Source organism: Fukomys damarensis, unplaced genomic scaffold, assembly GCF_012274545.1.
Source record: "Fukomys damarensis isolate Sample0158 unplaced genomic scaffold, DMR_v1.0_HiC HiC_scaffold_15, whole genome shotgun sequence".
NCBI lineage: Eukaryota > Metazoa > Chordata > Mammalia > Rodentia > Bathyergidae > Fukomys > Fukomys damarensis.
Window position 1 is genome coordinate 17,006,879 of NW_022900927.1, and position 23,847 is coordinate 17,030,725.

General features: G+C 41.4%; 1 protein-coding gene across 17 annotated transcripts in view; it reads right to left on the reverse strand.

Moving 5' to 3' along the window:
• Positions 1–23,847, reverse strand: part of Bicd1 (BICD cargo adaptor 1) — a 221,839-nt gene that overhangs the window by 87,677 nt on the left and 110,315 nt on the right. For all 17 annotated transcript variants that reach the window (XR_004517251.1, XM_033763619.1, XM_010628526.2 and 14 more), the window contains one exon: positions 22,258–22,468. Coding sequence is in view for 16 of the 17 variants with exons in the window: in XM_033763619.1 (XP_033619510.1) it covers positions 22,258–22,468 (211 nt within the window). In the remaining variant the exon portion in view is untranslated. The remainder of the gene's footprint in view (positions 1–22,257; positions 22,469–23,847) is intronic.

Below are 23,847 nucleotides of genomic sequence, written 5' to 3' on the forward strand. Positions count from 1 at the left end.
AGGGGGTGAAGGGAGGGCAGGGACAAAAAAAAAGAACAGAATGTTGGCCGGGGATTTAGCTCAGCGGTTTGGTGGCCTGCCTTGCAAGCGCAAAGACCCAAGTTCGATCCCTGGTACCAAAAAAAAAAAGAACAGAATGTTTATCTCCCCCCACTGCAATTCCGATGGTGAAGCCTTGACCCCCAGTGTGATGGCATCTGGAGATTGGGACCTTTGTGAAGTAATCAGACTTAGATGAGGTCACGAGGTCCAGCATTGGTCTAACGTCCTTGTAAGAAGAGACGCCAGACAGCTCACACTCCTGCTCTCTCCCTGTTTCCACGTTTGCACAAAGGAAAAGCCCCATGAGGCCACAGCAAGAAGGCAGCTGTCACAAGCAGGAAGCGAGGCCCTCACCAAGATCCAAACCAACAGGCACCCTGAACTTGGATTTCCTAGTCTCTAGAACTGTGAGAAATACATTTCTGTTGTTGAAGCTGCCTGGCGTGTGATATTTTGTTACGGCAGCATGAGCAGACTAATATAATGGCCACGATTAGTTCAGGGATGAATGAATGAGTCTAAATGAAAGCTCTGAATGTGTAATGCCTCTGCACTGGGGGAAAAATGCCTCTCAAGAGCTCAAAGAGAAGAAAACAGACTTATCAAACAAGGAGAATAGTAAAGGAAATTGCTTTTTAAGTAATGTCATCTGTTGGTTCACTGCACCTTTCTAATTGTGCCAGAGGGAAACCAGACAACAGTATTCACTGAGTGCCAGAGGACTGGACCCAGATTTTGTTCAGCTGATTCAAAGATGACGTGACTGTCCCAAGTGGATGAGACAGTGGCGCCCGCAGATGCCCTGCTCAGCAGCAGCACGATGAACAGAGGAGGAGAGATCTTGGGGAAGAGCAGCACTTTGTTTATCTGCTTGTACTTCCCTGGTTTTCTAAACAGATCTACAAGTGAGTTTGTCAAAATATGGTACCTACAAATAAAACATCCTGTTTTATTTATACAGCAAATAGTCACTGAATATCCATGAGGGCCAGATGCTGTTCTCCATGCTTGGGATGTAGCAGTGGATAAGACAAGTGTGTTCCCTGTCCACAAAGAGTTTGTGGTGCCAGACTGCACTCCCTACAAATGTTAAACCAAGGGGAAAGGTAGAGCTAAGCGGGAGAGGAGGGGTCAAAACTATCAGAGTTTGTTATAGGCACGTACAAATCTAACAAAATGAATCCCTTTCATAAAAAAAAAAAAAAAAAAACTTTAAAGAGCTTGTACTGTACTTGGAAACAAAACAAACAGAAAAATGCTAAGACTGAAAATAAGAACAAACTACAAAGTGACTACGGAACTATTTCTGTCATTAATCACCTATTTCTTACAATAAATATTAATATTTATTTCTGCTTTCTTACTGTCCTTGAAAAAAGACACATTTCCATCACTTTCAGCCTAAAAACAAACTAGTTAGCCACGGTCCTGGGCTAGGGATGCTTTTTCTTCCCAGATGTCAATCTTCCTTTAACCCAACACTCAAATCCTTACAAATGCCCATTGCATCAGGTTCTGATCCCTACTTCTGAAATGTTTATTTGGCACCTATCTGTCGGGAGCAATTCTACATCATTTCGGGGAAAAATCATTTTATTAGGTCTAGTTCTCCTGCCCACAGGCCAGCTACAACATGACTAGACAGAACTCCATTTTGGCCCCTGGACACAGCTAAGACCTCAATGGTCCAGTGATGCTGTGATTCTCCAGGACAAGACTGGACCAGCTGGAGACATCCTGGGAAGGCACAAAAGCTTCACCTGCACAATTCCTTTTTGTTCTAGTATTTTCATGGTGGCCTCTGCCCCTGCCCCCTGAGTGACTTTTTACATTTGCTACTGTGATGTACTGAACTCTCTGCCCTGAGTCATCCATAACATTTGCTTTCTCCTGATGTACTGAATAAAGATGTGGCAAGCTCGGGGGCTTTCATCTTTGCCTCCCAGAGTCGTGTTGATCAGGCCCAGAGCTCAGCTTCTTAAGTCTCATTTTTTCTATCTTTTCTGTCTAATAAACTAATTCACCTTGTGCTCTCAGGGCTCACAGGAGACTAGGACTTACTGCAGAGGTTCTAGTAACATCCCCTTTCCCTGTTCCCGACACCTATCCTATTAACTACTCCAAGAGCTCTGCATCAGCTCCTTTTATCCTCAGAATAACACCATGTGGTTCATCTAAGAAAAAAAGAAACCGAGGGAGGGAGAAGTAAGTGGTCCAGGACCAGGCTTCAACTCCAGATCTGTTCAATCCAGAACCCTGTGCTTTAACCACCGTGCCCTATGGCTCCTTCATATTCTTTGTCCCTCCTGACACACTGGGATATTACAGTTTATATGTTATTACTGCTCATGCCCTATGTGTTTAAAATGCTTTGAGGTAGTTTATAGTAGCATACATACTAAAGCTGCTGAAACATGAAACTTTAAAAGAAAAAATAAAGCAAACATCCTTGAGAAGGATGATTCCAAGATCTCAAGCCTTGACCTAACATAGCTATGTCAGGACTGAGGAAGAGATCCCATGTCCAGCGAAACCACCCAGCATGGATAAGACTATATTCAACATACCATCTGCTTCAGAAAAACCACTTGATCTTAGGTGAGACTGCTTACCTGGGCAAATAGCTCACACACCAAATAACAGCAAACATCCTGATCAGGGCTCAAGTAGTTACTTGAACTAACATTTATCTACTTTGTTGTTTATTCATTTTTGCAGTGCTGGTAATTAAACCTAGAGCCTTGAGCACGTTAGCCAAGCACTGTACCACTGAGCGAAGCTACACCTTCTTGAGCCGAGCTTTAAATTAAGCTTTTTTATTCCAATCAAACAAGTAAAAAAGGAAAAATGCTTCATCCTACAGTTCTAGCTATCTGATTTAAAATATTGCCAGATCAAGAGAAATAAGTTTGCTCACTAATATTTCGTCCATCCCTATTGTACAGGTGAAGCAACTGAAGCTTAGAAAAAGAGAGGATTTAGACAAGATTCTACTTAAAAGAAATGAATGAACATGAACTCAAATCCTTCCTGACATCTGAGTCCATGTTTTAAAACATCCTAATATCCTACATGAAGAGAAAGCTAAGCTTGCCAAACAACAGGGGAACTGATACACTTGGCTATAACTTGGGCTCTGCCCACTAAGAATCCAACGCTGGGTTTTAGAATAACAAGTAGGCAATTCAGAGTAACCGATGACAGCCTCCAACTATTCTGTGTTGCAGATGGAAGAGGGATGTTGGGTACCATCCATCAAGCAGTGGCTATGGTGACATTCTGCTAAAGGGACGAAATGCCTGCTATGGTGATTGGATTAGATGTAAAGGTCATCTCATCTTCCCAAGCAGGACAGGCAAGGAGAGACACAAGGTCTGACGGCCCTTACAAAGAGCTCCATCATATTGAGCAGATATTTGCAGAAAAAAAGTAGGTATTGTTAGCTATTTCAAATACTGAAGAAGCTTAATATTGATTTTTTAAATATCTGGTTGTAAAATCCATTGGTTTCCACATTTCACTTTAGAGAATATGTGTGAAAAGCAAATAATTTAATTTTGGAACAGCTGGTAGAGAATTATTCTTCTTCTAGACGACTGGACTAATGATTTCTTAAAGGTATTTTTAGTAGAGATATTAAAATGAACAGAGATTAATAAAACAGAAAGGAAGCCTGAATCTGTCTTCCAAAGCACTCTATCAAGAGCACATGCATGCTAATAACATAAAAACACAATCAGATAATTCAGGTATGATTTCAAAGGCACAAGATCAGGCCAGGGATTTAGCTCAGAGGTTCTGTCACCTGCTTTGCAAGTGCCAGGTCCCGAGTTTGATCCCCGGTACCAAAAACAAACAAACAAAAGAAGAGTGACAAGGTTACCAAAATAATTGAAATGTAAGGAAAAAAGAGAGAAAAACAACATTCAAAAATTTAACACATATCGCTACATGCTAAAAATTAGTGTATCTTTGATATAAAAGTGGGTAGAGGGAATAAGAGGACAGAAATAAGACAAAATAGAGCTGAAACAAAACAAGGATGAAAGGATGCAAGCTTCCCATTTGAAAACAATGCAAGTGTCTTCAAAGAAGGAATAAATTTAATGAGAAGAAATTATGAAGAAAACCACTCAGACCAAAAAATATGTTGTATTTATTCAGAATCTAAGTGTTTAATTATCTTCTTCAAAACCTATTCAGACATCACAGTAGAGGCAATAGGATTAAATGTGATGTTTTGTTATGTTTTTCTGATATCCAAAGTAATTATGATAAGAATTTCATAAAAAATGTAAGCCCTCAATCCCAGGATTTATGCCAATCTCAAAGCTTATAAATCATACTTTAAAGAATTGTGTGCAATCACGAAAGCTGTATACTACAGGAAGTAGTACTAATGCATTAACTATGCCCACTTTTCTTCACTGGAATTGAAAATGACATAACAGCTGGGTGTGGTGGTGCATGCCTATAACCCCAGCACTCGGGAGGCTGAGGCAGGAGGATCACTGTGAATTCCAGGTCAGTCTCAACTATACAGTGAGACTCTGACTCAAAAAAAAAAAAAAAAGACATAACAATTCTTTGTTTTGCGTTCATTGTTCTCCAACATTATAGAAACATTGTTTCTTGTTAGCTTCTTTCTGTCCTTTTTTAAGATTAATTTACTCTGCTCTTCCCAGTTTAAACTGGTCTTAAAAGTTTTTATTATTTTATTAGTACATGTCTGCAGTACAAAATGAATACATTCATCACGGCGAGTTGGTACACGTACATAACGCACCTAATTCTCTTTTCTTTTATCCCCCTACCGTCTCCTCCCTCCATGCTCCTTTCAAATCTTGGTTCCCTTCCCATTTGCAAAATGAGTGAATTAACTCAAACACACAAGCTTAAATATCACATGGGTTCTCGTACAAGAAACTGAAATATATATATGCAAATAAAGAGCAAAATGGGAAATAGATAAATAGAAAGTAAGGAGGTATTTTTCAGATGGATGTGGGACCAAGAGACGGAAGGAGGGGAGGGAAACAACATTAAAAAAAAAACAACAACAACACTAAAGAGAATCTCATAGGAAATAATTAGTAAATTTAAAAACAAACATATCCAAACCTCAGTATGTCAAAAGGAAAACAAGAACAGAAAGAAGTAACAAACTGAGGGAAATATACCAAGGGATCAAGAAAAATCAATAATTATCTAGCACCTATAAACAGTAGAAATATTAAAATCTAATAAATTGCAAAATTTAAAAGAATCTATAAATTATTCCTTAAAATGAACAATTAATTTATGTATCAATAATTCTACAAGTTATTGAAAGTGGAAAATTTTTGATATTTATTATTTTTCCCTAGATGTCCACCATATGCCAAGCTCTTTCCTAGGATAAAATGGTAAATAAGATGATGCAAGCCACACTACCCACAATGACCTTACCTATCAAATAAGCTGCCTAAAAATAGCTATAAACATCACCATGCTGTAATCCCAGCACTCGGGAGGTTGAGGCAGGAGGATCACTGTGAGTTCAAGACCAACCTGGGCTACATAGTGAGTTCCAGATCAGTCTCAACTACATAGTGAGACCCTGTTTCAAAAAGCAAACAAACAAAAAAAGAGCTATAAAGCTTAGCATTGGCCAAGTACTTTAGCTTGTATTCTGCACATCCCCCAAATGCCCACAAGTCCACGGCTGGTCTGCAGTCAGTGGTGCCGCTGGGAGGGGGTGGGACCTTTAAAATAAAAGGGGGACCTAGTTGGAAAGAGCTGTCGCTGGGGGGAGCACTCGAAAGGGGCATTGGTATTCCAGCCCTTTCCTCTCCCCCTGTGCTGCCCAGCTGCAACAAGGTAAGCAGCTTGCTGTGCCCCACACTCTCTACCATCATGCTGCCTCGCTGCAGGCCTACAAGCCGACAGACCATGGATCGAACCTCTCCAACTGTGAGCCAAATAAACCTTTTCTGCTTAGCAGTCATTCATCTCTGGTATTTCATCACAGTGGCAGAAAGCTAACACACCAGAGCTTGGTGAAATGGGACATAAATTGGCTTAATTCCTTAGAAAAGCAAGATAGTTTTCTGTATGGTCTTTTAACTTAAAAAAGCTTTATACTGCACTGGGGATGTAGCTCAGTGGCACCACACCTGCCTCACAAGTTCAAGGTCCTGAGTTTGATCTCTGGCACCACACACACACACACACACACACACACACCACAGCTTTCTGCCGTTTGATACAGTTAATTTTACTTCTGGAATGCTATCCTTAAGAAAACAATCCTAAATACATTTTTAAAGTACACACAAACAGCACTGAAATATTAACACAAAAGCTAACACTGACTCATTAAAGCAGTGCTAAGTACTCTTTCAAGGGTTTCACATATAAAGATTCATTTAGTCCTCACAACAGCCCCCTTAAACAGGAACTGTCATTAACCCACTTACTAGAGAACCCTATGGCCCAGTGAGGATAATTTATTTGGGTAAGGATCTTCAGCTAATATGTACTTAGCCAGTGCTAAACCTGGTAAACAGGAGATGAGTACACTTACAAAAACCTGCACTTAGCCCTAAAAACAAAACTCAAAGCTTCTAATTTCAATTATTTGCAAAGTTTCAAGTAATAAAACTCATATGCAATTCTATTTAATGCAGTTTCCTTTTGTGAATGTTCTTTATCCTGTAGTTAATGTTCTATTTTCTAGGCTTCGAAAAAATTTACTTGGAATCCTATTTTTTAAAAATTGAAGAGTGCCTGGACCCAAGCACAGGAAAAAAAGACTGTTTTAGTTTGTGATTTTATTATAGACAGCTAAGTTACATAGAGATATTATAGGCAATCAGGCAGGGTTGGGCCCCAGAAGTCAGTGCAGAAGATGGAACCCTTTACAACTGTGGGTGGGGGTGCATTGGTGAAGGCCAGACCTCAACACACAGATGAAATTACTTCACCTACTTCCTCAGGGACAAACAATAATGATAGATATTCCAAATGGGCATCGATCACCTGGGCGGGGGACCACGGCCTTCCAGGAAAAGTCCTTGCTCTTTCCACACACACTTGCTGCGTGACTTGCTTCCTCATTGAATCAATATCACCTAACTAACTATATTTGTAATCTTAATGGTTGACCATAATTTTGTTCCACCTTATGTCCACGGTGTGATTTTGGACCCACCTTGTGATTTTGCTCTATAAAACTTCTTTGAGAAGTGGGCCTGTGGGCAACCCACTTTCCCGGTCCCTTTCTTTCTCTCTGAGACAGAAAGTATTTTGCAGGAAGATTTACCTCAGTGGGGCCACACATGCCTGGCAAGCACAAGGTCTTGAGTTCATTTGCCATTACCAGAAACAAACAAACAAACAAAAAGACAGAAGGTATCTTTCCCTCAATAAATATTTCCTACTCCTAACCTCCACTGTTCCTAGAATTCATTCTAGGAATGAGTTTTAGAAAACAGGAACTTGGCATATCAGACATCTAAGCAGGTTGGGAGTCATATTTCTCTTATATCATTTGAAGGTCTTTATATCACTCCTCAGTCAATTTGACAGAATGTGTTGGGAAAAGCCCTCCTCCAAAAATAATTAGAGCAGAGCAACAACAAGCCAGTTAACCTCTGTAAGACCCTGTGTTGAATTCAACCTCCAGAACTACCCTAGCCCATTTTGTGCTGCCGTAACAGAATACCGAGGCTGAGCAACATACAGAAGAAAATCTATTCCTTGTGTTCTGGGGTGGGGAAGTTCAACAGGACAGCATTTGCATCTAGCGGGGGCCCCTTACTGTGTCCTTCCATGGCAGATGGCTTCACAGGCAAGCCTGGTCTGTCCTAGTCTTGCTGTACAACAATTCATCCCACCATGAGGGCTCCACTCTCATGGCCTCTTCTAATACTAATTACATCTCAAAGGCCCCACCTCCAAGTACCATCAAAATATGAATTTGGGGATGAAGTCTTCAACACATAGACTTCTGAGGGTCACATTCAAACCATATGGCCATAGTCTACTCAGTTCACATAGGAGTACAAATCACAGACTGCTAGTAGAGAATGGATCAACTTCAAGGCCATTTCAGACATGCATTAGAAAGGAGTTTTTTTTTATTGAATTTATTGGTACAATCTAGGTATACAATATAGTTACATTCATCATTGGGATCCTGTACCTTTACATAATAGGTCTTGATTCTCATTTTTTCCCCTTGTCCCTACCCTCCCTTCACCCCCTCCTCGCCTCCCCATTTACAAACACTTTATTTCCATTTTTTCAGTTTCTCATATTTTTTTCCTCTCCCTTATTACCTTTCCCCCACCCTTCCCACTTTCCCTACACCTTTAGCCCTTTACTTCCTATTTCACATTATTAATTATCACATTAGGATCCTGTGTACTATTATAGTTTTTCACACCAAAGAAACTATTCAGTATTTCAGTTAAAGAAATCTCTGTATGAACATTACAAATAGGGAATTCTAAAATAAAACTAAAAAGGAAAGTAAAAGAGAAAAGGCAATGATGTAACATTAAAATAATCCTTAATTCTGGAGATGAAAATGGTCCCTGAACATATTTAAATTGCTTCTTGCTCTTGTAGTCTTATCTTATTCTTTTTTTCATTATTTAGAGAATAGTTTATTAGTTTCTGTAATCAAACCCACGTAGATATGACCTTACATATTTAGTACAATGTGAGACACGGAAAAAAACCGTAAAAAATTAACATTTCTAGACCAATGCTGTCCATTTCTGTACAAAGTCAATTCAACACAGTAAATTGGGATAACTTTTTCCAAAGTTGACAGCACCATTAAAGTTTCCCAAAATTCAATTTATACATATATGTGTATATATATATTTATATTTATATAAAAAGACTAATAATAGCAGTATGTTATACATCGATAGCAGCAACAGCTTTTCCAGGTTCTGCAGTCATCTGAACAAAATTATAGACATTCAGCATGTTCCATTAAAAAAACAAAACAAACAAACAAACAAAAGAATAATATCCAGAAAACAGCAAAGTTCTGTTGCTGTTGTGGTACCTGGCACCATTTTTTCTTATTAGCATCTTAATCATCATCTGGAAAGAGAACATTCTAGAGTAATATCATTAAATATAGCTCTGATAAAGTATGGTCACTACTATGTATCATAAAGCAGGTACAAGATATTTTATATTCACAGAGGTATGATCCAGTACCGTCCTACATCAATAATACTAGAATCAGTTTTGGTTTGAAATTTGCTTTGTCTGCAAATAAGATTGCTACCCCTGTTTTTTTCTGGGCTTCTGTAACATAGAGAATTGTTTTCTATCCTATTCACTTTCAGTCTATTGGCTTCTTTTTGCACTAGGTGTGTTTCTTGTATACAATATATTGTTGGATTTTGCTTCTTATTCCATTTTGCCAGTCTATTTCTCTTGATTAGTGGGTTGAGGCCATTGACATTGATGGTTAAAACTGATATGTACTGACTTATTATTGACATGTTATTGGCCTTTTGTTGACTTTTTACTTTTTCATCTTCTTCTTTTAGTTTCTTGCCTTGCCTATTTGATTTGCTCTGTTGGGCCTCATGGTGTTGTTGCCTTCATTGTCTTTTTCTAGGATCTTGTTTAGAATTGCTTGTAGTGTTGGTTTGGTATTCATGTAGTTTCTCAGGTGTTCTTTGTTGTGGAAGTGTCTTATTTCCCCATCCATTTTGAAAGAGAGTCTTGCAGTTTACATCAGTCTAGGTTGGAGGTTGTTCTCTTTTAGTACTTGAAATATCTCATTCCAGGCTCTCCTTGCCCCAAGGGTTTGTGTTGAAAAGTCTGCTTTGATTCTGATGGGTTTTCCTTTGCATGTGATTTGTTTCTTTTCTCTTACTGCTTGCAGTATTTTGTTCTTCTGTTGGGTTTCTGGGATCTTGATTATTATATGTCTAGGTGTAGATTTTTTTTTATTGTAGCTAGTAGGGGTCCTATATGCCTCAGTTATCTGAATGTCAAATTCTTCTCCTCCGTTTGGGAAATTTTCTGTCATTAATACTGAGAACAGCTTTTTTAAGTCATTTGTATTTTCTCCTGCTACTTCATGGATTCCTATCAGTCTTATGTTATTCTTCTTTGCATCATCTAGGAGTTGTTGGATTGATTTCTCATGATCCCTTACTGTTTTTAAGAGACCTCTCTTTTCATGGTCACTGACTGCAATCTTATCTTCTATATCTGAGAGCCTATCTTCGCATTCTTTTATTCTGTTGCGTACACTTTCAATGGAGTGTTTAATCTCCTGGATATCTGTTTGAATTTGTTTTATGGATTCCATTTCTTTCCTATGTTGGGCGTTTATTTTTTTCCATTTCTTTCTTATGCTGCGCCTTCATAACTTCTATCATGGTCCTGAGCTCATCTATTTTTTTGTCAGTTTCTGCTCTAGAGTTTCGAATCATGACTTCCATTTTGCTCACTATCTCTGTGTTTATGTGGGAAATTATTTCTGTTGTGAATTTTTCTAGAGCCTGATTGATGTGTTTTGTTACTTCCTGTGCTTTGAGTTCAGGGTGTCCTGGTGATTCACTATCGGCCTTTTCATCCTCATTTGCCCTACTGTTTGCCATTGGTGAACTGGAAGTCTGTCTTTGTGTCTTGCTTAAGTGTTTTCTCATTTTTATTTTTGTTGTTGGATTGTCCTTGGTTTAATCATTGGGTTATCACCCAAATCTTCCTGATATATTTGTGCCCTAGCTTCTGGGTCTCTAATGACCCAAAGACATTCTCATCTTTATAATGTCAGAGAAAACAGCTCATCAAGTCAACCGCAATGCTTTATCCCAACTGATACAATCAGCAACACATTAAGATCAAGCACAACTTGGAAACTGACCACCTATGGTAGTCACTAGACTATCACCCTTAAATCAATTGAATTAAATTGAAATCAAGAAGCAGTCCAGAACATGTCTGCAGTGAACAAAATTTCAATATAGTGTATTTACCATTTAATGTCTCAGACAGAGTGAGGATGCAAGACCCCTGGTCTCAGTTAGCTGATGGCTGAACCCCATGACACTGACTGATCTTGGGCTGCAAGGCCCAGATTGAGTTCCCCAACCTTCTGAATGGTTGAACTTCACAACGTTCTATTACAGGTTTCCCACGCCCTTTCTTTAAAGATGTTCAAAGATGGGAACTCAGAAAAATACCCTTGATGACCACCTCTGCCTCTGCAGAGTGGGTCCAAAGACTGGTACAGTCAGGAGGTCTGAGAGTGTGTGGGGGGTAAGGGAGTTAAGGGGGTTCAGGCCTTCCTGGCACTGGAGTGATGGCAGCTGGGGTGGGAGAAGGCGTGGCTCTCCTTCCTGCAGTGGATTGGGGCCCAGACTACTCTAGAACAGAGTTTTTAATGAGGAAGATTTCCCTTAGGCTGGAGAGCCAAGAGGTGTCTGCCTGAATGCTCCACACAGGGTGCTAATGAAGTTGTGTACTGGGTACTGGAGGATACCTGCCAGGTGCTGTCTGCTCTGATTGTCCTGGGAGAAGCAGATTTCTAGAAGAGATTTCTACTATTGGAGTGAACTGCAAATCTACTCAGTTCTCCTGAGCAGTGTAATAAAAGCAGACATTGCCTTGCTGTGCTATTTCCATCAAGGTTTGGCTTAACTGGATGGTCACCTTGGAGGAGATGTTTCATAGCTAGTTAAATTCAGCAGAATTTCCATTTCTCTTTGGACAATCAGTCACATATGACTCTCTGCACATACACAGGGGAAGCATTTGCCAACTCAATAGTATTTCTCTCAATCTGAAGCTTACTGGTGGATTTGTCCATCACAATAAGAGGAGTAATGACTCTGTCTGACCTTGGAGTGACTCACTGTCCTTCTCTGCTGACTGGCCCCAGGCAGAAAGGGTCATGCAAAATAAACAAATGGGTGAGTACACTGCATGAGATGGGCATCGCCAACTCTACTCTTCTGAATCCTACTCGTTTTAAATGTATCTTCTCTTCTTATTGGTGTACAGTATGCATTTCCAGTAGAAGTACAGTGGTTGTACCTTCCACAGGAGGTTGAATAAGAGTCCCAGAGATTTCCAAGTCCCAAGCCCTGGAACCTGTGAATGTGACCTTACATAGTAACACACACTTTGCAGATGTGGTTAAATTCGGGAGTTTAATTTGATCTAGTGATTATCTTGGATTCTCTGGTAGACCCTAAGTATAATCACAGTGTCTTCCTGAGAAGGAGGCGGAGGGAGACCTGAGACCAGACCAAAATGCCATACAACTTGGAGAGAGAGATAGATAGAAGAGCTAGGAACCAATGAATACAAAGAAGCTGGTTACTGAAACTGGGAGGGTGTGTCTACTTCCTAGAAACTCTGGTGGGGGTTTGGCCCTGCCAAGTCCTCACTCACATTAGCGCTATATCGCAGGCTTCTGGCCTCAAGAACTTAAAATCAGTTGTGCTATGTTAAGCCACAAAACTTATAATCCTTTGCTAGAGCAGCTATACAAAACTAATACAGTGAGTAAAAACTGGTCACTAGGGAAGAAAAAAAATCTTTAGATATTACAGTGATGGAGGTTTTCTCACATTCAAACTAATATCTCAGTATTTGATTTTGTGACAGCTAGGGAAAAATCAAGGGGAAAAATGTCCTAAGAGGAGATAATGAGCCTGGCATGGTGGTGTGTGCCTGTAATCCTGGCCTCCGGGAGTGCAGCAGGAGGTTCAGTCCCCGCCTGGGCAACTCTGTGAGACCCTCAGCTTAATGGTGGACAAAAAGATTATAATGAAAATAAACTGTGTGAACATATACTGAAGTAGAAAAAACTGTGAAACATTTCATAAGCAAGCACTGCCAATGAAAACCTGATTTAAATGTGATACAACATTTTTATTATTTTCAGGGCCCGGTGTCATTATCATTAATTGCTGAAGACACAAAGTGATTTACTATCAGACAGGATCTTTTATATTCTTTGCTCTAATTATTGAGTTACCTACCAAGAAAAAGCTTGCTGGCCAGCTCTGTGTACAGTAGCAAATCACCACATCTGCAGACACTCTCTTGAACATGATAGTTAAGACACAAGAATAATTTTGCCTATAAATATGGTTGATCTATTAATAATAAGCATATATAAAAACAACTGTAGTGCCAGGCGTGGTTGCACAGGCTTGTAATCCAGTCCTTGAGAAGCTGAGGCAGGAGATTGTAGTGAGTTTGAGGCCAGCGTGTCTACTTAGTGAATTCAAGGCCAGCTTCAACTACACACCAGTCTCAAAAAGCAAAATGAAACAAAACAAAAACTACTGTAGGGCTTTATTGTACACCAACAGACTGTGGTGTCATGAAATCCACTTTGATATTCTAGAGTTCTATAATTTGGTGCAAGCTCTGAAGTCGCTGCATACCTTGAGAGCCTCAGATGTTTAGTTACAATTCCTTTTTTTGAAAAATCATTGCAGTGAAACCAAAACTCTGTCAGAAAACTATTTCTAAATAAGTAGTTTCATATTCTGAACATATTCTGATCTGGATGCCAGTTAAGCAGGTAGTCATTGTGTAGCCCATCTTACAGGATATGCAATGCATAATTCAAATACAAGATAAAGTTTGGGTCTACTAATACATCTAGGACAACTCAGTCTAACTTTGTTTCTTAAGCATTAGTTTGAGATATATATGTAGATTGTGGAAATGCAGTCTTTATTACCTTCATATAATAACTTTAAAAATCTACACATATTTTTAAGTAAATATCAAATGACACATCTATATATTTTTTTCCCATTATATCACTGAGCTTATTAGGTTGGTCAACTATAAGTCTCCTATAACCTTCCAGAAATTTAAGTCCTGAGTGGATTCAGGTATCCTTGATTGCTAGATTAAGTTGTAAATTCCCTTGGGAGAATTAAATGCCTGAACAGAATGTGAATCAGGCTAGACCTGCCAACCAGGATGTTCTCTGGAAATAGAGGTCGATGGGAAAAAAAAAAAAAAAAAAAAGTTTCAAACTGTCCACTAGGCATTTCAGCTGAAATGCTGACTGCTTTATTCCTCCTTCTGCCCCAGCAGCACAGGGAACAAAATCTGAGCATGGGGTGGGAGAAGAAGTTTGAAGCCAAATCAAGCTATTTTTAGTCCAAGAATCAATGTGTGCAAAATGGATTGTGCACAGATCCTTATTCTTACATTCCAAGGGGAAGACACAGCCCTATTCACAAGACACACAAGGGAAGGCAGAGCAGGATGGAAGGAAGAGAGGGAAGGGTGGAAGAGAGAGGGCAGAAATCCTTGTGTATATGCTAAGTATGCACGATGATAATTCTACATTTTAAAAAGTAGGCTGCTTCTCACTGTTTTTTACTTGCAAATGTCCTTTGATAACTGACAAAAACTTAATGACCTTGAAAAAATAGACTATGAAAGATTACACTAAAAACATGTTTAAAAACAAAACAAAACAAAACCCCATCTTTTTAATGTAAGCCAGCCTCAGAGTTGCCATTCTATAGGACATTCTGAGCAATGCTCATTTGCCTTTTCTAATGTTAGCTTGACCTTCCCGGCAGTTTCCCATTTAATTATCTGTTTGGCATAGGTTTTAATGACTGGACTGGCTGCTATACAGGAAGCAGATGTAGCTATCATATCACGCCAGAAATGTATGCCCTTTCTCATTGTCTGACACAGACACAGAAGCACGGCACTACGCTGTGTCCAAATGATGTCCACTAACTGGATGCTATGAATATTTAAAAGGCATCAAATTTTGAAATTCTTCCCAAAATATTTGGGACCATGGAGATGCAGTCCTTATTGACTTCTTATAATAACCACAAAACACTACACCTATTTTAGAATATTCATCAAATGACAACTTTTTGAGAACTATTAAGAAGCTACTATATTATTTCTCACTGACAACCAACTGCTCTTTCCAAAAACAATGGAAAAATATTTCCAAGCTTTACATGGAGAAGCTCCTCGTGACAAGGCTTATGTTTTCTAACCAATCGATACTTACTGACTCTGAGCATATGGGATTACAGCAGGCCTCTGATGGTCTCAGATGTGCATAATGCACACCTCGCCTTCCTTTAATGGAAACCGGACTCTCCCTTGGGGACCCCGCTTCCCCTGCCTTGCTCTCAAGTGCTGGTTCTTCTATTCCCGCTACCTCTTACCACAGGGCCTGGAGGTGGGATTCTTGTCCCTTTTGCTGCGGAAGGCTCCTCTCAGAGCACTTGTCCTCCTCCTCCCTAATAATTCTCTTGTCACGAGATCACACCGTCCACACCCAGCATCATCACTGTTACCTGCTAACCAGGAGCTTGTTCAACCCCATCACGTCTCTAAGCTCGTAGCTCCTGGCTCACTACCATCATCTCCAAAGTGCCTCTCTTCATTGTGGCCGTTTTCATTGTGGATACTGTCACTTGGATCTGAAATGCCCCCACCACCAGGGGCCCATGTGTTACAGGCTCAGTTCCCAGCTTGGAGCTCGTGGGAGGCGGCAGAACCTTGATGAGCTTTGGGTCGGTGGGGCGCCCCTGAAGAGGACCATGGAGCCCCATTCCCTTCTCCTGTCTCCATGTTCTACTCCTCGGCTACGAGGGGAGCAGTTCTGCTCTGCCACACTCTCCAGTCAGGATTTCCGCCTGCCCCACTCCCACATCCATGTCAGCCCGGGTGCAGTGAGAGCGCCCTGACGGATGTGATTTCTCCCTCTCGGGGGCACTCCTAGCACCCATGAGAGGGCTTCACTAGAGTGAATCTTGTTTAGATAGTCCACCTGTGGCATTTTGTTATAGCAAGGAGAAACAGACCACACTCTGGAAAATGGCAATTGTAAAAGAATGAAAAGGTAAGTTGCAAACTGGGAGAAAATATTTGGAAATCACATATCTGACAAAGGACTTATGTGAGGAATACATAAAGCATTTACCTAAGACACAACTAAATTAAAAATGGGCAAGAGCTTTAAATGGACACTTCACTAATATTGTTATCTGTTAAGGAAATGGAAATCAAAACCACGAGAACAGCTATAATAAAAAATACTGACGACACCAACCATTGAAAAGGATGAGGGGCAACAGAAATTTCTGCATGGTGCTAGAGGAAATGCAAAATGGTGTGGCCACCGTGGACAAGTTAAACATACACTTCCCATATGCCTCAGCATCCCCACTCAGCTAAGAGTTAGCCCTAGAGAAATTAACACTTAGGCTCACACAAAACATAAATGTACACGAATGGATAGAGCAGCTCTACTCACAGCTGCCAAATTCTGAAAAGAATCCAAATGTTCTTCAATAGGTAACTCAATTAAACAAGCTGCAGTCTATCCATGCGGTAGAATAATACTCAATAATGAAAGGAGCAAGCTCGATACACATAACAACTTGGGCGAATCTCACAGACATTATGCTGAAAAGACCCAGTCAAAAGGTTGCATACTGTATGATTCCATTTTTGTGAGTTCCTCAATAGACAAACCTGTAGCGATAGAAGATAACTGAATATCAAAGGCACTTAACTCACATCTGGCTTACCTGAGGCACTTTAGGTGTTAAATATACAATTGGAAAGATGAAAACTGAAAACATTGAAACCACAGAATGAATGTTTACAGAGAAACTCACCATATAGGTCCAAAGGGTCATTTTTTCAAGGATTTCCAAGAGAGGTAAAGACAGTGAATAGTGTCATGTTTTCAAAACACACACATTTTAAAGTGTCAGTTGTCAGTTTAAACTGCATGTCAGTGTAGCAGGGTAACCAGGGTGCTCAGGGATTGTGAAGCCATGTCACACGAGGAAGTACAAATGGATTTAGAAAAGGATGACAAGAGAGCTCTTTCCAAATATTTACAGTTGTCGGGCATGGGCTAAAACTGTCAAATGAAATAAACTTAAAAAAACAAATCTCTGTAGATCCAGAGACTAGTAATATGGCCAACTGGTAAAAAGTATAGGGAATCAACTTTTTGGTTAAACGTGCAGTTGGTTAAGTAAATAAATCAATAAATAATAAATTAATTGATTGTTAATTAGAGCTGTCAAACAACAGGCTGGGCAGACTTGGAAGGGAGGCAAAAGATGAGAGTGAACAATAATTTAGCACTTTTATCGTACTAGCTATTTTACACAGGACCTGTAAGTTAGAACTGTCATCTCGGTGATGGCAGTAAGGAAATTGAACACAGACAACAATATAGTTAGTTGAATGTCCCCGTACGTCCATGTGTTTAAAGCTTGGTCTCCAGATGTGCTCTGCTGGAAGGCAGTAGAGAGAGGTCCTAATGGGAGATCTCATGGTCACTGAAGGTGTCTTTGAAGGGGAGAGTGGAGCCCCAACCCCTTCTTCTGCTCTTCTTTTTTTGTGTCACTGTTGTGAGGTAAGGCATTGTTCTGCCCTCCATTTCCTGCCATCACGTGCTGCGTTGCTAAAAAAACATAAGCCCACTTGATTTGGACTGAAACCTCCAAAACTGTGAGCCACAATAAACCTCTCCTAAGTGAAGTTGCTCAGATGTGTGTTACAGTAACAGCAAGCTGACTAACACAGGGAGCTATGTAACTTGTCCAATAGCTCATAATTGGTAAGTGGCACAGTTGAAATCCAAACCCAAGGAAGGAAGGGCTGGGGATTTAGCTCAATGGCACCATGCCTGCCTCACAAGCGCAAGTTCCTGAGTTCAATCCCCAGTACCAAAAGAACAAACCCAAGGAGGGCTAACCGTAATTCAATTCAGCTCGATACATATTATCTTTGATGTCTTTTTTTGGTCAGGCACTGTGCTGGGTATTGGGAATGTCAAGATAAATGTGAGACAGAATCCAATCCTTTCCTCAACATGAACTCAGCTTATCTTTTACATACCATTGGAAGTGTCTGAATAACAGCCACATGACTAGTTGAAGTCTTTAACAAAACACCTCTGAGGTGCCTTTCCACCCTAAAATTTTATGAAAAGGGCTTCTTTATGGTAGAAGAGACATATCCTTAACAGAGTAATATAATAGATTTCTGGAAATTGAGTCACTGATATATTGTGAAACCTTACTGTATATTCCAGAGAGGGAAAGACTAGACTTTCACACATGATAAAAATTATTTTAATTAAGCAGCTTTTAAAATATAAAATCATCATATCCTACTAAAATGTTAACAATGTTACAACAAATTACAAATTTATCTATTGTCATAATCTGTTCCTGCTGCTATAACAAAATACTTAAGATGGAGTAATTTATAAAGAACAGAAATGTATTCCTTACAGTTCTGGAAGCTGGAGGTCTGTGATTAAGGCACCAGCAGGAGTCTGGTGAGGCTGCCCTCCACTCCAAGATGGCACCTGTGGCTGCATCTTCTCAAAGGAAGAATTATGGGACAGGAAAGCAAAAAGCCTCAATAATTCCCTCCAGCCTTTTTAAAGGTGCTACTCCCATGCATGAGGGCTCTGCCCTCATGACGGCCCCACGCCGGTGATTAATTCCAACAAGGGAGACACATTTGGACCCCAGCAGCTATTGTATAAAAGCTTCCTATAGTTCCCAGAAATTGCATTAGCCTGAGGTAAGAGGAAAGGGCCACATGTGCTCCTGGCAGCTATTGTGATATGGCAGGAAGATGGAATGGCTGAGGAGGAAAGCTGGAGGTAGTGAGTAGAGCCAATCCAGAGGCTGAGGGCTGTAACAAGCATACGTTTAGGGCTGCATGGCTCCTTGGAGCTCACGGCTTAGCACATCTCCACTGGGATGTTGGACATGGAGCCACAAGATTTAATGTTTGCCCTGCTGGGTTTCAGTCTTGTTTTGGTCCAATTCCTTTCTATCCCCCTATTCCTCCCTTTTGGAATAGGAATGTTACCCTGTGCCATTTTATGCCAGCAGTGTTTGTTTGTTTGTCTGTTTTTGCAGTATGGGAGGCCTTAACTCAGGACCTTAACACTGAGCTACATCCTTAGCCCTTTTTTATTTTGAGATAGGGTCTTGCAAAATTGCCCAGGCTGGGCTCAAACTTGCAACCACCCTGTGTCAGCCACTTGAGTGCTAGGATTACTGGTGTGTGCCACCATGTCCAGCTAGTGTTTAACTTTCTTTTTGTTTTTTACAGGGGCTCCCAGCTAAAAGTCTACCGAGGGTATCAGAAGAGACTCAGGACTGGGGGTTTTTAGTAGTCTGGGACTGTTACTAAATGCACTTTGCATAAAGAGATGGACATGAGACTTTTGGGTGCCAAGGGTGGAACGTTATTGTTTAGATGCAGAACGTTCCTCCAAATCGAAGTGTGTTCAGAGGCGTGGATTTTGGAAAGCACTTGGATCACAGAGGTGTGGCCCGGAGGGGTGCAGCTCCCTCCCCGGTTACTCTCTTTGCTCTCTGCTTCCTCGCTGTCAGGCAACAGCAGCTTGCTTCTACAGCAGGCCCCTCCCATGCCATTTCAGCACTTGAAGTGGCGAGCCATGGACAAAACTGCTCAGACCACGAACCAAAATTAATCTTTCCTCCTTTAAACTGGGGGTGGCAGGTACTTTGTCCCAGCAATGAGAAAGTAACTAAGACAGACTCCTAGAATTATTTTCTCTTTTTTTTATACTGCCTTAGTTCACTTCTAAACTATCCCTCCCTCCCTCCCTCCCTGCCTCTCTCTCTCTCTCTCCCTCTCTCTCTCTCTCTCTCTCTCTCTGGTATTTGGAGACAGGGTCTCACTATGTAGCTCAAGTCAGCTCTGAATTCACTATACAGCACAGGCTGGTCTCCAACTCATAGCAATCCTCCTGCCTCAGCCTCCTGAGAGCTAGGATCATGGGTGTGCAGCACCACACCCCGCTTTGCTACCCTTCATTCTTAATCCACTTTTACTGCTCATCATAAACCCACTCATAAGAAACTGTACTCAGACACAGCATATGCAGTCCAGGATGCTCTGTCAGTCACCAGTCTTGACTCACACCGAAAACATCTCTGGATATCCTGCCCTTTCCTAAATCTCTGTTGCACTTTCCACAGCAGCATCCACCCCAGAGGTAAGATGTGCGGCTTTCATAGGATCCAGCCAGCTGACCATCCAGATAGCTCGACCCACTGGTCACAGTTCTCGATAACTGGCCTGCATATGTGTGTGTGCCTATGGGCCTCAGTTGCTGGTGCCATCCCTGGCCCTCTCTGCCAACTTGTACAGAAACTTGCTCGCTCGTGGTGGCTGAGGTTGCCTGCCGTGGGTGCTCCAGACAGTGGGCAAGGGCACTGCATGACCTCTGGGCCACTGCCACAATGGATGCTACTCTCACAGGGAAGCTGGAGTCAGTGCAAATGTGACTCCTTGGAGGAGGAGGGTACAGTGGGCCAACAGGCACATCCAATTAAAGATGCACCAAGTAAAGGACTGGAGAGCAGCTCTATATTTAACAGTGGCTTTCATGGAGGGAAATAAGTACAGGATCCCGAAAACTGTCTCATGCTCTTCTCCGAATCCCACGCTGATGCCTCAAGATCAGTTCCTGTCTTTGACTTTAGCTGTCACACTGCTGTATTTGGACAGGTCCAAAGGCAATGAGAGGAATAAAGCAGACACTGTATTGTCAATATTTGCTGAGTGCATTATAGCACAGACATGTGGAAATGTAATTTATTAAATTTCAATCAATTCTGAACAACTTCTAGCTCATAGTAATAGAAATCTACTTGTCATATGTCACAATTTCCAGCGAAGGGTCCTACTCTTAAATTTTGCACTATTGGATAGGAGGGACTGCTTCTCTTAGATTTTGGAATATTAAACAATTTGTTCATCCTACATTTCTCTGTTGTTAAAATATTCAATCAATGAACCTCCTCAACTGCTGTCCTGGCAGCCGCATGGGTGTGGATATTGAAAGACACCTGCACCTCTTCCCACAGCTTTTGTATGTGCGTGTTGTATACGTGTGTTAAAATATCACGCACAATTAATACAAGTTGCTAAGTTATAAAAATAGAACAAGCAATTTAATACGAAGCTCCCAAAAAATGTTTTAAAAGGGTTATATGGATGCAGGGACTTTGGTTATCTACCTTTCACCAGCCCTCCACTAAAGAATGACTCCACAGTCTGAAAATGATCCAGCACATGATGCTACCTTGGAAGAGCTGATGAGAAGTAGTTTGGTGGAGGCTCAGAGAGTATGGAGATCCCTTTACTCATGATATAGATAAAAAATGTCCCCAAAAGTGCTCAGGTGTTCAGAGGTGAGGCTTTTGGAAGGTGATCAGATGGATCATGGAGCAGTAACCCCACTGACAGAGTGATCCACAGATAAACTCATAGCTGAATGAGCTATGGGGAGGGGGGCCTGACCGGAGGGAGCAGCTTCACAGGGGTGTAACGTGGAAAGGTGTATCCGTCTGCAGCTCCTTCACTTCTCCCTGGCCTTCTCTGTCTCTCTGCTTCCTGGTTATGATGAGCCAAGCAACTCTGCTCCCCCAACCCTTCCACAATGCAATGCGTCTATACTGGAGCCAGCCAATTCCAGAATAAAACCTCTGAAACCTCTCCTTTAAGTTGTGGTGTCAGGTATCTTGCCCCAGCAACAGAAAAGCTGATCCATACACTCACCTAATTCATACCAGCTATAATTTGCTGCCTTCTTTATAACCAGAAAAACAGGTTAACCTAAGCCGCCACTGCTATCATTCTAATTGGTGCTGCTACAAACCATTACAGCCCACTGACGTTCTCCACCTCTCATCTGAACAGATATTGGATAGAAGAAGTCTAAGGTCACGATGTTTTTTCAATGCCTTTGCAAAACTAGCAAGGCCAATTCCAAAATACTCAACCCAAGAAAATTTTAATTCTCAAAACATAATAAAATAGAGAAAAGCTCATCTCAAAGCAAGACGCTATTTTACTATTAAAAAAAAAAAAATAAAATAGAGAAAAGCTCATCTCAAAGCAAGATGCTATTTTACTATTAAAAAAAAAAATGCCAGGGATTTAAGTCAGCGGTGCCACCGCCTGCCTCGCAAGTGCAAGGTCCTGAGTTCGATCCCCAGTACCAAAATAAAATAAAAACCCCTGCTAGCATCAGTATTACATGCTTCTTGCTTCAGACAGCTCTTCTGATTACAGAAAGTCTTATTCCTTCCTCCTACAGAGATTTCTCTCCCCCGACCAATACCTCAGGAAAATGGTACTTGTTTACACCCTTCAGGTCCTGAATAACAGCAGTGAGCCTCTCATTCTCCGCCTGGATGTTAGTGACCACAGCCCGGCTCTGTTTCAGTTCGTTCTGCATTTCCAAGATCTTGCCCAGGTAGTAAGCTTCCTTCGAAGCTGACTCTTGCAGAAGCGTTTCCTCCCGAGTCTCTCCATCCTCGGCAACTTTACGGTGGATGGAGAAGGACTGCCCAAATGCCTGCGCAGTAGTGGAAAGAAAGAGTGCTCAATGAAATGACCCGGCCCGTCAGATATAGTTGGGAAAATGTTTTGTTTCATCTTGTGTGTTATGGAAAAGCTACTCTGAAAGAACTCCAGAAGTAGTGAAGGTGGAGTGAAGAGGGCAGAAGGGTAAGGAACGTATGTGTATGTGTGTGTGAAAAGTCGGATGCATGGAATAATTCAAATCCATTTTCGTGTACCAGGGATTGAACCCAGGACCTTGGGTACACTAAATCAACACTCTCTACCACTGAGCTATATTCCCAGCCCCTTCCAACTACATTATAAAGAGAAAGACGAAGAGGGCAGAAGGGTAAGGAATGTATGTGTATGTGTGTGTGAAAAGTCGGATGCATGGAATAATTCAAATCCATTTTCATGTACCAGGGATTGAACCCAGGACCTTGGGTACACTAATCAACACTCTCTACCACTGAGCTATATTCCCAGCCCCTTCCAACTACATTATAAAGAGAAAGAAGTTTTTAAATATCTAGCATATATGAGAAAACTTGAAAAACATTGCCTATTTCTTTGCTATCATTGTTACAAAATAGCAGATGCTGGGTGTGGTGGCACACGCTTGTAATCCCAGCACTTGGGAGGCTGAGGCAGGAGAATCACTGTGAGTTTGAGACCATAGGGAGTTCCAGGTCAGTCTCAGCTACATAGTGAGACCCTGTCTCAAAAAAAAACAAATAAGCAGCTCTTCAGCTGCCTGCCTGCCTGAGATCACCTGGCGGTTGTGCGACCTCCCGGACTGCGTGACAACAGACCCAGTAAGGACCCAAGGACCCCGGAGGGGGTCAATTTGAGACCATAGGGAGTTCCAGGTCAGTCTCAGCTACAGAGTGAGACCCTGTCTCAAAAAAAAACAAAACAAATAAGCAGCTCTTCAGCTGCCTGCCTGCCTGAGATCACCCGGTGGGTGTGCGATCTCCCAGACTGCGTGACAACAGACCCAGTAAGGACCCAAGGACTCTGGAGGGGGTCTCTTCAGCTGCCTGCCTGCCTGAGATCACCCAGTGGGTGCGTGACCTCCCGGACACAGTAAGGACAAGGACTCTGGAGGGGGTCTCTTCAGCTGCCTGCCTGCCTGAGATCACCCAGTGGGTGCGTGACCTCCCGGACTGCGCGACAACAGACCCAGTAAGGAAGGTAGTCATGCAAGGGCCCTTGCAACACCCCCCAAAACCTTCCCCCCAAGTTCTCAAACCTCCTGATTGAGCCAGTCCTTAGACCAACTCTGCAGAGGCATAGGTTCTCATGAAGGGTAGTTTTCTGAGCTCCCAACTTTGAACATCTTTAAAGAAAGGGCAGGGGAAACCTCTAATAAAACTGAGTGGAGTTCAACCC